This window comes from Ambystoma mexicanum, chromosome 7q (assembly GCF_040938575.1).
Source record: "Ambystoma mexicanum isolate Mex_15411 chromosome 7q, UKY_AmexF1_1, whole genome shotgun sequence".
Lineage (NCBI taxonomy): Eukaryota > Metazoa > Chordata > Amphibia > Caudata > Ambystomatidae > Ambystoma > Ambystoma mexicanum.
Genome location: NC_090941.1, coordinates 1,118,333,232 through 1,118,346,611, shown reverse-complemented (window position 1 = coordinate 1,118,346,611; position 13,380 = coordinate 1,118,333,232). Strand labels below are relative to the sequence as shown.

The 13,380-nt window shown below is 44.8% G+C and overlaps 1 protein-coding gene across 5 annotated transcripts in view; it reads right to left on the bottom strand.

The window, feature by feature from the left end:
* APBB1 (amyloid beta precursor protein binding family B member 1) overlaps window positions 1-13,380 on the bottom strand; it is a 1,513,529-nt gene that overhangs the window by 622,247 nt on the left and 877,902 nt on the right. For all 5 annotated transcript variants that reach the window (XM_069640532.1, XM_069640534.1, XM_069640533.1 and 2 more), the window contains one exon: window positions 3,274-3,340. In XM_069640532.1, the coding sequence (XP_069496633.1) occupies window positions 3,274-3,340 (67 nt within the window). The remainder of the gene's footprint in view (window positions 1-3,273; window positions 3,341-13,380) is intronic.

Sequence of the window (13,380 nt, the reverse complement as noted above, 5' to 3'; positions counted from 1 at the left end):
AGAAGAGGGTCCTCCTGGGGTCCCTTTTCTAAAATATCTTTTGGATCATCCTGCTCAAAATATTGTGCAGGTCTACTCCATCCTAGATATTCAATTACTCTAGACATTAATTGGCTATACGACCCATCAGCATTGTCTGAGGGACCTGGTCTTCCAAATTCAATTTCGGGAGCAGTATCTATCCCACTTGCAGTTTGCAGAGTCTCCTATAGATCTTTCATCCGTGACTCTTCTGATTATCAGAGCCTCTGAAACACCTTGTGTCCCATATTGCAACACTAAGGGTCGTGCCTTATCAGATGAAGACTCATGCTCCTCATATATAGAAAAAAGTGACTTAAAAAATTCCTTCCACGGTAGTGGAAGAAAAGAATCCCTATATTGATTAACCTCCTTCAATGATTTTGTCACTTGCATCGATGACGGCAAAGTCTTCGGATTTTTTTGACAAGAGTGTCTGTCGTCTCTTTCAGTGTCGGTGACATTGAAGTTTATTCTTTCGAAGGAGTATCCCTTCTCGACTCAATCAAACCTTTGAAGGTTCGAGGAGTTTTCTCCTGGACACCCGGGCTCTAGAGCGCACAGGGTTTGTCCTTTGTCCTTTCTTAGTAGGGTTTTCCCCTAACAGGGGCTTGACTCTTACTCTTCGAGGGAGTGTAGGCCGCATTCTCAAAGACCTGAAGCATTTTCAGTCTGAATCTCTCCCATTCAGCCGGTGAGGCCGATTTCGTCGGGCAAGTAACCCGTTCAGGGGAGGAACTCTATGACGAAGATGGCAACCTGTAACGCCTTTTACTCATATGTTGTGAAGACGAGTGATGAGACGCACTCCCAGATCGAGATCGTTAGATTTCTTCCGATGAGGAGAGTCGCCCCTCGACTCATCGGAGGAACGCTTCTTGGACGGAGTCATTGAAAGTGATTTATGTGACCTACCTGCAGCTCATTTCCCTTTACGTTATTTCGGGGCTTTCACTATCAACAAAAGGCAGGACCGGCACGCCAATGTTTTATGATCGGATCCCAAACACCACAGACACAATCGATGGGGGTCCATAAGGGACATCTTTGCCCCACAGTCGTGGCATTTCTTAATCCCAGATTTCGGCATCGATGATGCCGACGAAGATGCCATATTTCACAAAACAGCAGGTTTTATTGCTGGAACTATTGATGGAACTGAAGGGTGGCGATCTTCCAAAGCGATCGCTCTCGCAGAAAAACTGAATTGAAGCCAATGGTTGTTGCGCACGCTATTTGTACTAGTGGTGACGTCGACATCAAGATGGAGGCTCTCGAGGGACATCGATTGGACAAGCATCAGTGTGCAGCTCCCCCTGTCGGAAACAATTTCCGAAAACAGCTAAAGCTGGATATGGATATATCAAAATATGAGGAATACGTGGGAGGACACAATCCATTCCAATGCGAGTGCACTTCAGCCTTCATTTACACAGGTCCCACCCCTAGGGCGTATCCACAACACAGCCTCCGGGAAGGCTCCAGTCAGTCTCACAGGAGGCAGCCCCAGAGCCATATATGGTATTTCCACCCAACAGCCAGTCAGGGCTAGGAACAGAGTCAAGGCTTCCCAGGACTCTGGGAAACAAGGTAACAGGCAATAGAAACCAGGAGGTCACAAGGGCCATCTTGCCTTCCTGCAAGAATCCATTTATATCTATGGCAGGGCCTGGGTGTCCCAAAAATGGAGGACACTCAGAGCCACTGCCAAGTCAGCGAGTAGCTGCCACCAGCCCATATCTTGCTCTGTGGGCAACACACAGGTGGCCAAAAAAACAAAGGGGCACAAGGGTGTACCCCCATCCATGGGTGCCGTTCACCAAAAGGAAAACCCGAAGAGCTGCACTGCCAGGCTGGGTCTCGGTGGCAGAAAACAGAAAAAAACACAGAAGTGGTAGGACAAGAACTAGAAGGCCCTGTCCCACTCCATAAGGCATTTCCATCATCACAATAACATTCATACAAACCATCCTATTCCCAGCAAACCTGCTACTCAAACTTTTATTCTCATACATTTTTTCATGAATTGCCTACAACTTCTCACTCTTCTTGGGCCTTACTGCTTATGCTCGTCCCCCTCTTCAGTGTATTTTTAACTGATGTTCTCCATATCAGCGGGCTTCCTCCTCGCCCTTATGTGTCTACCATTCATGCTACTCCCCGATGGCTCTCTTTCCCTGCCTACATTAGGTTTTGCTGATTATGTATTGTTTTTAAACGTGTTCATAGCCTATGGCCCCTTTCTCTCCTACCTTGTTTAGGTTTAGTCTCCTAGTCACACACATTAGTGCATTTGTTTTCTACTGGCTGACCCACATCCTCCCTTGTGTGCAAGTCCTGCGCTTTTTCTAATTTCTGCTCCTCGCACCTAAACACTGAATGACCTTTCTCTGTTTAATTGGTGCTGCTAAATTGGTTATCTACCACTCTCCTTTGAAAGGCCCCACCTTTTCACTACGCCATCCACTATAAATGTAGCACGATAACTGTTTTGCCAAAATGTAATCATCTGTACAGTGCTTTGGTGAAAGCCCTCTATGAATTCAAATAAATAAATGTAACCCTCAAGCAACGATGCATAAGCCTATTCCTTTAGGCTACCCCAATGTATTTATTTAACAGAACAGCGAGGACTTCCATTGGAAGTAGAAACACAATAGGAGCAATCTGAGAAATCGCTAAACGGGTGCTTGATTCATAAGCAGATGGTTGAGGTGATGGAGGGGAAAGATACAAGCAGGAACATGGATGCTATATTGATCAGCAGTACACTACATACATTATTTAGACTAGTTTACGCTTTGGTGTCATGGAGGGTGAACGTGGGCACTAGTGGAGTGGGAGGATGCCACTATGTCTCAGATGCCCCTCCATTTAAAGTTGGCATTTGAGAGTGGTCTTGAAGATCTCTACAGTCAGGCTCTTACAATCAGGGAATAGGGAGTTGCAGGGGTGGGGAGTAAGAAAGAAGAAGGAGCTGAAGGCAGTGCTGGGGGACGAAAGACTGATGAAATGACATGGGCTTTGCCATGCAGGGAACAAGGAAGTGAATGGTGGGAGACAGGCAGGAGAGAGATCGCACATAAATGGATTTAAATACCAGGAACAATTTATAGAGTAACAAGTTTGCAAGGTTGTAGAGAACAGGAGCAGCAAAGTTGTGTATGTTGTTGAGGTTTAAATAATAGACAGGTGCAGTAGGAGAGAGACAAGAGGACAAATGTTTTTAAGAGTGGTGGGTGAGGCATGTACCTTTGAACTGTGCTCATGACCGTTGGCAAGGAGTGGCTGCTTGTCTTCATCTTTGGATCGAGTAGAACTGGAAAAAGATATTAAAGAAAACAAACATTTTGTATGAAAGGTAGGGCACATTTTGCTTTTTTTTAAAAAATCTAAAGTGTATAAAGTTAATACAGAAATGATAGGCAGTGCTAGGGTTGCAACAGTGTGCAAACATAACCAAACATTTCATTGAGATTTGATTTTTCTTAAAGTATAAACCTTACACAAATGAATCCTTAGACTTCCGAAAACACGAATAAGGCAATCTACATATCACTAATAAGAAAATGAAAAAAAATATCTAAATCTATATAGACATCAAGCATACAGCAAAAATGTGTTTACAGAAAACTTGTCAAATTTATAAAACCAATTCATTCAAGAGCTTTCCTCAAATCATATTTAAAACTCAAATCCAGCAATTCGTATAACATTTTGAGGAATCTGCATAATGCTAATATCAAACCTATGGTAACCCCAGTTATAAATCTGTACCATAAGCTTTCTACGAAACAATATTCAGAGGGGGCCAACGATTTCTCAAACAATAAGTGTTGGATGCGTTTAGTTAGATAATTAGATGTTTTGTTTCGAGAACATCTGTTGATCTGCAGGATCTTTTGGACCTCCAACGCCCTGATTTTCTGCAAGAGTGTTTCATGAAACTTGCCTACCCTTTCTTAAATTAGATTAATTATTTGTCAATATTGCCATAAGATCTAGAGTGAGTTGGTTGGTTGGTGGAACTAGCATCTTTGCATATAAAGAAAGCTTTTTCCACCGGAAAATATTTCCCAGAGAGTTCAGACCTAGCTTATGTTGAGTTATACAGCTTGGGATAGTTTATGGAAGTCGCAAAGCGTTTTTTCCAAATCACACCTTCTATGGTATTAAGAAGATTACGTATATCATAAGGAAAAATGCGACCCCCCCTAATGGGGAGACATGGGAGGGATCCTGAATGGGCATGTCCTTGTTTAGGGGCTGCCAGCCCCTATTTGCTGTAGCGTTACTCCTACCTCTTCCCTTTTGTAGACCCTTTGAAAGATTGTTGATAAGGAGATGATTGGGCCTGGGAGGTATACCATGGAGTGGAAGGTCCAGACTGTAACCTGCTTGTGATGTATCCTTGTTCTAGAAAGGAGCGGCGCGTGTTGAAAACGCCCCGTTGGAATTAGAGATCTGCCCCAAGGTTTTAAGGGTTCCATGCTCTTCTTTAGCATTTTTAGGAGCATCAGCCACTGGCTTATCCAATAAGACATAGGGTTTAATGGGTAGATTTTGCTTTTGTTTCAAGTTTAAAACTGAAATGACGTTTTAAAAGAGTACCCTCAGCTATGATTTGACAAACGGTGTCTGCTGCATTTAAATTATTTTAAATGATTTAGTTGGCAACCTGTTTGCTTTCAGAAACCATTATGCAAATTTGTGAAGGTAATGGTTCTGGAACACCGTCCCAAAGTGAACCATCATAGCTGGCTAATGTACTGTTACCTATGCATACTTGATAAGCTGCTTATGTAGATCCTTTTTTACCTGAAGCATATCATGTTTTGCTCCCCTTTTCAAGGGGTGCCTCAGCAGGTGCTAGTGGAGTGCCCACCCTTTTCCTTGTGACAACTAGAGAATCCGTTTTTAACTGTCATTTAACGAACAGGGGGTCAGTAGGCGCAGGTTTAAAGGTTTTGTCGATACATGGATTAACTGCTCTGGTTTGAGCAGGAGTAGACAAAGAAGGCTGTATATGTTTAGCAACTGACTGAAGTAATGGAATAAACTGGCCAACAGACTTTTCTGCTAAAAAAAATGCTGTCCACAAAATTAGTGTCTTCCGGGGCTTCTTGAGTCTGAATTATAAAATGATCAGCTGATTTGCTGAGCTTGATCTTTGGGTGAATGCAAAACACAACACCCAGATACTCATCACCATCACAGGCGACTATGTAATCGAGACTAAAGCACTCAATGTCTACACAGTCATCCAGGCTTGGATGGCACATCATGGCCTCTGCCTTAATGATGAAAAAACTGAGTTACTTGTCCTCGTCTCTCACATCAAACTCACTAAACTAGACCCAGCCTACAAATCATTTACCATCGATGGGAACATTATCAAAGTGTCGAACGACACAAAAACACTTGGTATTTACCTAGACTCGAGACTATCTCTCACCAGACAAACAAATGCTGTTGTAGCTGCTTCGGCTTACACCTGGAAACTTATCACCTCCTGCAGACTTTTCCTGACGACCGACAACTGCATTATCCTCGCTAGAACTCTCATCATGGCAAAAATTGATTACTGTAACACACTCTATTTAGGGACTAGCCAAAAAAACATTGATACGTTACAAGTTACTCAGAATAATGCCATCAGGGCTGCCCTTAACTGCCTGAGAAGATTACACATCTCTGACACAAGACGCAATTTACATTGGCTCCCATTGCTCATCGAATATCGCTCAAAACCCTTTCTCTAACACACAAGGCCCAGAACAATCTGGCACCCGTATACCTGGCCAATCGCTTCACGCGGCACACAGCCAACAGACCCCGGAGGTCAGCCCATGTCCACACACTGACTATACCCAGCTACAAACTTCAGACAGCCGGGGGGATCTAGTTTCCCAGTCCTTGTGGCCAAACTATGGAACACAATACCTGCTACACTCAGAACGGAACCGTGCGTCTACTCCTTTAAGAACAAAACTAAACTTTGGCTCTATGAGCTTGACACATCTGCCTCACCGACCTAACCACCTTGGCCTATTATGGCAATGTGTTATCAGATTCCAAGCCTTCCTCTCCACTTGTAACGTCTATATATCTTCTGTATTCTAGTATATTTTGCAATATACCCCCATACTACTAGAAATGTCAATAGTAACCGCCATAACGATGTACTGGTCTGTAACATATGTTGCCTTAAGAACTGCATTGTCATGGTTAAGATTTTTTTTTTCCCCCCTGGGAAAGCTGTTGAACTGTATGTAACCATTACCTCTTCAAAGTATGCGCCCAGATGCCCCAGGGCAAGGCGTTCAATACAAATAAAATAAATACAAATACAAATGTCGGGATCATTCTCATCATCGTGGGTATACTGATCATCAAACTGACCTTGATCATCATCTGTATAAACATCATCCCCGAACCCTTGATAATCTTGACGTTGGTCCTGTATCATCTGGTATAGAGATGACTGTTGTGGGTTGGGCAGAAGATTGTAACTTTGGAGATTTAGCAGGAGGCTCTTCCTCTCCGAAATAAAAGCATTTTTGTTTCAGAGGGTCGTTTTCTAGAACATGTACAAAGCATGAACTTGTAACCATTGTCTTTCTAAACTTTCCTTTAGTCCAATACCCTGTACTAAGGGTGTTTTGCCTTGAAACGTGTGTTGTGAATGTAAAGCATCTAAAAGTCGAGGAGAGGCAGATGTATATAGTATGTATTTCTACGCACCTTGTAATTAAGTGAACACCTGGTTTGAAAAAGGGTTATATGTGCTTTTCAATGTACCATCAGAGGGTGTTCAATATTTATGTTTCATCGCTTGTCGTTCGGTATACGAGTGAACGGAAGCTGTATGCATGATAGTGGAAGTTGTTTCACTCAATGTCTGTTTAGGGGGTTGGTTTGTAGACTAGGGCCCAGAGGACAAAAGATGTTGAGCCAGAATAAGCCGTAATGCCTTTTTCTGAAACCGCGTGGCTGTGCTTTGACTTTTTAGTCCAATGGCTATCGGTTGTGTGGTCTCAATCACAGGTCCACTGGCCTGTTTCTCGGAGGCAGGGATTGGTGTTAGGGAGAATTCTCTGTTTAGGCTGAATTTCCTAACCTAGTGAGTCCCCCAGCAGCTTTGCTGGATTTTTGGGGTTTATTTTTTTCTCCTGCCAAGAGTGAGACTCTTTTACCCTCACTCTTAGACATGATTTGAGTGCGTTTCTTTGAATCTAGATGTGTTTAATGGGCTATGGGGTCTTTTACCCCATAGGGCTTCATGTGTTTTTGTGATGTGTTACACAGCACCCTCAGTGCAGTAACACAGGGGTGTCCTAGTGACCCCCCAGTATAGACTCCATACCCTGGGACTGACTACTGTCTCCCAGGGCATGTAAAGTCACCATTGACTTTACTAGTCTTAAATTCTGAACAGAACCAGTACAAACCATCATATTGTGGACGTACTGGCTGGGGCAACTCAATTGCCCCGGGGTCTGTTAGTCGAGGGGGCATGTCTACGTCCCCCCCCTGATCGAGTTTTGGCTGGTGGCAGTGGATACTACTTTTTATATTCAACCGCAAATATTTTCCTATGGGATTTCCCATTGTTTTAGGCTACTATCTTTATTTAATTATTTACGGTAGCCTCGAACATACCCCCTTGATTCTAAAATGAAGTTTGTGTTCTCTTCTGTGACTCCAACCCAAGTCGAGCCCTTTGTTCCACTTTTTGGCGGGCTTCTCCACAGAAGCCCTCCAAAGTGGTGCCACTCTGTCTGGTGTACTTAGGAGGGGTGGAGGGGAATTTAGGCACCCTGGACTGAGTTGCCTAGGCAACTCAAGTCGCACTCCGTCCTGATTGGCCCAAGTGGTGAGCCGGCTGGCTCACCACTTAGCATGTTTGAGTGACAGCTAGGCTGAGTGAATGGGGGTTTTCTGCATAAAAGCAGGGCTTTGGGGACTGGAACTTCAGAAGTCACCACAGGACCTAAGAATCCGATGATGGAGAAGCTGAGCCGACCTGCCACGACACCACCACCAGTGGAGCCCTGCTGGACCGTCTCACCACTTTTCCCAACGACAGGGGAGATCTCCCGCCGGAGAGTCTTCTTCCTTTGACTGGTGGGGATAACCAGTTTCACCGTCTTTTCGCCTTCCCGACGTACCTCGTGGCCGCCTTGCCTGTGCCAAGCACCCCGGCAACCGGGATACCACGTTTTACCACGACCGCGAACAAAGGTACCACCTTTAACCGGAAAACTCTGCGGCTGGTTTCTTCCCTGGTAGTGCAACGACCTTCATCTTTCCTCCAAGTCGAGATCTTCTCTTCCCCTGGACGACGACGCGACTTGCACCCACTGCCAGGAACAACTGCCACCGCTGGAGGATCCTTCCCACTTAAGGTACCGTGTCCCGCCTGGCTTCCCTTGCTACCGACTTTACGGGGTAGATTTAGCCCCCGGCTATCGAACCTGGGTTAGCCTGGGACATCCTGGCTAAACTTTCCTAAACCTCTCTAAACTCTTTTCGAACCCTCTGCAAGACTTTCTAAGCCTAGTGTAACTGTGTGATCTTGGGCACATTTGTGCTCTGCTCTCTCTAAGAGTGGGCCCAGCCTTTGGCTCACCAGTGACTTTTACTCTTCTGCCTTGCTAACAGTGTTCCTGAACCTTAGAGTGGTGTACCTTTTCCATATTCTGTCTTTTTCCCTCCCTTTCTCACAAACTTATTGGAGTGCCATCTAGTTAAGCGCTCACCTCTGTATGAAAATAAGTGGTGTTTTACTGTGATTTATCTGATAAGGAAAAAGGGGTGTATATATTACAATAGTAACTGGGTTTAGAATATTTAACAATAAGAGTGCTGGAGTGTTTTAAACAGTTGTGTTTTTAAATAAATAATTATATACTTTGATACCAAAGCTCTGGTCAGTGTTTGCTTGTATTGGTGTGTCTGAGTGCCTATTGTGTATACTTTGCATACTGCCTAACTCTTCTTGAGAGAAGTGTGACTGCTCAGCCACAGCTACCAGGTAAATCTGGGTGGTACAGACTGCTACCAAGTGGGTTTACTGCTAACACCTGTAGTCCTAAATCTTTTGCAGTGTTCCCTAAGGGAACTGCACAGGTTTCTGCCTAACAATTGGCATGTGGGATTCGGTGGAACCCATGCCTGTCTTCTGTGTCCCTTTGTGCACCATAGCTGCCTTGGTCTTCCTCCGATTCTCTGCGCCTGTCAGATTATCCGTGTAAGCCTCCGCCTGCATGGCATAGGCTGCCCAAAGTTTAGTACGTTTGTCTTTTTAAGTTGTAGGTTGAAACATTTTACAGAACAGAGTTTTTCAGAGTGATACCTCAGAAGGCTGTGATTGCACACACAATACGTGTCTTTCCACGGATACCTACTATTACAGGACAGACAGAATTTAGAAGTAGTATTTAAATGTCTTTTTTTTTTAAGGCAGCACAACATCAAGTGTAACGGGGAAGATGAAAAAAGACATTTTCAGAAATGATGAAAAGTATGAGAAGCCGCCCACGCTCCCTACTGTAACAGGCAGAATTCTTGGCAGCCTGGTGTATGCCAAAGCCAGAACATTGTTGAGAGAGCGGTCGAAGATCCTCAGAGGTTGGGGTTTGCCGAAAGCTGATCGTCCAACGATGGCAGTAGCAAACAAATAACTCTACATTCATACTTGCCAACTCAACCATCCTTTTCGAACTTTGAAAACAAGTCATGCAATACTCTGCACCTACCTACCACTAGATATCAGCCTATGCAAAGCATGAGATTCTAAGCAGATCCACAAGACTCTGATATTATATTACACAACAGAAGTGAGAAAATCCTTCCAATTCATCTTATATAAAACTCATGATATATATATATATATATATATATATATATATATATATATATATATATATTTTTGTATTTTTTTTGTATTTTTTTTTTGTTGGTATTATGATGTGAAAATACGTCAATACCAAGATAACGGGGAGGACTTTACTGACCTACCCTGCTAGAGAGCACACTGCTTCTCAGAAGTAGAAGGCACAAACCAAGCACACGTCTTGGTATGGGGAGCTGTGGATCACCCTGCCTTCAAGTTAAGTCTTCAGGACTTTGTAAATACCCTCATAACGGAGAGGAGACTAAAGGAGAGCTTCTTGCACAGGTAACGTACCTTCAACACCCCAAAACTCAAGGATGCTTAAGATGAAGCTGCCAGAAGGCAATGTAAGGAACAAGTTATTTACCTGTAACTGTTGTTCTCCAACATGGGTCTGGCATGGATTCACATGCTCATGAATATTCCCAGTCAGGCTGGGAATCCTCGGTAAAGAAGAAAATCAGTTTCAGTTTCATTTCTGAACTGTCTTTCTACTAGTAACCAATCACTGGTCTCTGGGTCATACTGCCCGTAGCCAATGACTGCCCTCTACCTAAGCCCCTCCTCTGGCAGCCACCGTCAGATTTGGTAGCACGTAAAGTGGCAGCAGGACCAAGAGAAGAGCCGCAGAGGGGTAGGAGGGAGGGTTTTGCATGTGAATCCATGCCATACCCATGCTGGAGAACAGTTACAGGAAAGTAACTTGTTCCTTCACCAGCAGGAGGTCTGGCATGGATTCACATGCTCATGAATACAAGAATACTTAGCAGTACACACATGCACAACCACGGGAGGTGGCAAGGCTCAACATTAAGCATCTCTTACCTCCTAACCAGGCCCACCTTCAGGCAAACCGGTTGCGCAGCACTGCCTGGCCGACTCTGGACTCCTCTCTGGAATCCCGGTCGACGCAGTAGAATCTCGTGAAGGTGTGCGTCGACCTCCACGTAGCAGCCCTGCACATGTTCAGCAGGGGCACGCCAGACAAGAACACCGTGGTAGCAGTGATCGCTCTGGTCGAATGGGTTCTCGACGGCCGGGGAAGGGTCGGTTTGCCAACCGGTGACAGTCCATGATGCAGCCAGAGAGCCATCTGGAAATGGAAGCCTTTGAGAGGGCCTTCCCTTGGTTCACAGGTCCAAAGTTCACAAACAGCTGTGATGTCTTCCGAAAACTCTTTGTGAGGTCAACGTAGAACTTCAGCGCTCTAGCCACATCCAGTGAGTGCAAAGTCCTCTCAGCCGGCAACGAAGGGAAGAAAACAGGTACCACCAAGGGCTCGTTGAGGTGGAAGTCCGATGGCACCTTGGGAATGAAGGAGGGGTGCGTCCTTCCTTCCAGCACCATCCTCGTCTCGTGGAATGTCAGGTATGGAGGTTAACAGGAGAGGGCCTAGATCTCTCCCACTCGTCTTGCAGAGGTGATGGCCACAAGAAACGCAGTCTTCCAGGACAGGAACTTCAACGGTGCCGAATGCAGAGGCTAGAATGGCAGCCCCATGAGCCTGGTCAGCACCACGTTGAGCTGCCAAGCCGGGGCCGCAGCCTTCACCGGCGGGAACCATCGGAACAGTCCTTTCATGAACTCCTTCACCAGGTGATGAGACCATAGGGATGACCGTTCTCCACGTGCGATTTTTCGTCGGGAAGGCAGTAGAGGCACCAAGAGTGCTCATCCAAAAAGACGTTCTGAAGTCTGCATCAATGGCAGCTCCTGAACAGCTTGGATCCGACAGGTGTCATGCTTTCCTTGTCCTGGGCCATGTCCACGCAGGGTAGGCCTCAAAGATCTTCTCGAATCCTCCGAGAAGTGGAAAACATGACGAAAAGATACCCTTGAGGGGTGTAGAAAATTCCAAAAAAGGGTTCCCCGTTGATCGGAAGTAAAGTCGGTGGAGCTTGACGCTTGATTGACCGAAAATATAAGAGTAAACTCTTCGAAAAAACGCAAAACGCAGTAAAAGCTCGAGAGCTACAGCACGAAGACTCCCAACCCTTGAACATGCAGTAAAAATCTCAAGATGCCTGCCAGAGGAGGGGCTTAAGTAGAGGGCAGTCATTGGCTAGGGGCAGTATGACCCAGAGTCCTGTGATTGGTTACTAGTAGAGAGTTCAGAAAAGAAACAAACTGATTTTTCCTTTACCGAGGATTCCCCGCCTGACGACGGGGAATATTCATGAGCACGTGAATCCATGCCGGACCCCATGCTGGAGAAAAAAAGTATACATGTGGTTCACAGCTCAAAGCCAATCTTGAGGTAAAGAAAGTCCACAATAAACAAATTGCCATTGTTAATGTCTTCTTGGCTATCTTTGATGAAGAGTCAGAGGACCAAAATGGTATGCGAGTATCCATTCCTCATGTCCTCAGCAACTAACCTGGCATAGAAACCCCGACATATCTACTGATGGACGAGGTCAGTAACAGCTGAATTTCCAAGAGAAGTTAAAAAAAAAGAAAAAAAAAAAAACACAGGGGGAGGGGAATTAAGAACGCATCAAAGCAGCAGAATTCACTGCACTCCAAAAGTACACTCAGGGCTTCCATTTATAGAGATCAGCTGGGATTGATTACTACTTGCAACCAAAGTTCTCTATTAAGGGTCACTTTATTAAATATGTAACATTGAATTGTTCTGCTTATGAGCAGGATCTCAGACCACTTTGGGAGAGAAAATAGTTTAGCCAACTTTACTTTTTTGGGAGGCTAACTGGTTTAGTTCTAGCTTTTTTCAAATTACATTTTGAAATGAAACTCCAAAAAACACAAACGTAACCCATGCTTTAAAGTAGCCCATTTACTTTAAACTGACACTGGTCAATAGGCACACATGTAAACATAAAAATAAATGACTATGGCAGGCAACCTGCCCAGCTATCCCATAATTCCCCAGTGATGGTTCTTCATGTGCTTCCGCCTCATCCCAGGATCACACAAAGCAATGGGGAAGACGCCTAGGTTAAATAGGAATAATGGTAGCCGTGTGTAACTTCAAGACGGTGCATTAATTAAACCTTTTGGGGGCTACCAAATCAATGCTGGTTGCCACATTTAAACTTTCATGGGCTCTTACAAATATTGTGGATTCTGCGCAGGAATGGGATCATTCAGGTATCCAACCACAATAGGTAATGGCTGTGCTGGCCCTGCTCTTCAGAGGAAGGAAGAAGCAAGGACTATATATAGCAACATCATGTCCAATCCACGCAGAGGAAAAAAGTTTAGGACTGTGATATGTAACTGGGTTTGGACACAAAGACAACTCTCGGAGCATCCCTCGCATCGAGAGCTTCACACAGGCGGTCCAGTTTAGGACTTTCATCATCGCAGATACAATGGACATCTGACATGCACAGGGACACAGACGGACATCAGTGAAAAGTGTTAGTGGGATAAAGTCCTTCATGTCCATTGCTGCAGTCAGCAGTGCTAGTAGATTAGGAGTGTTGGTAAACGTAGCT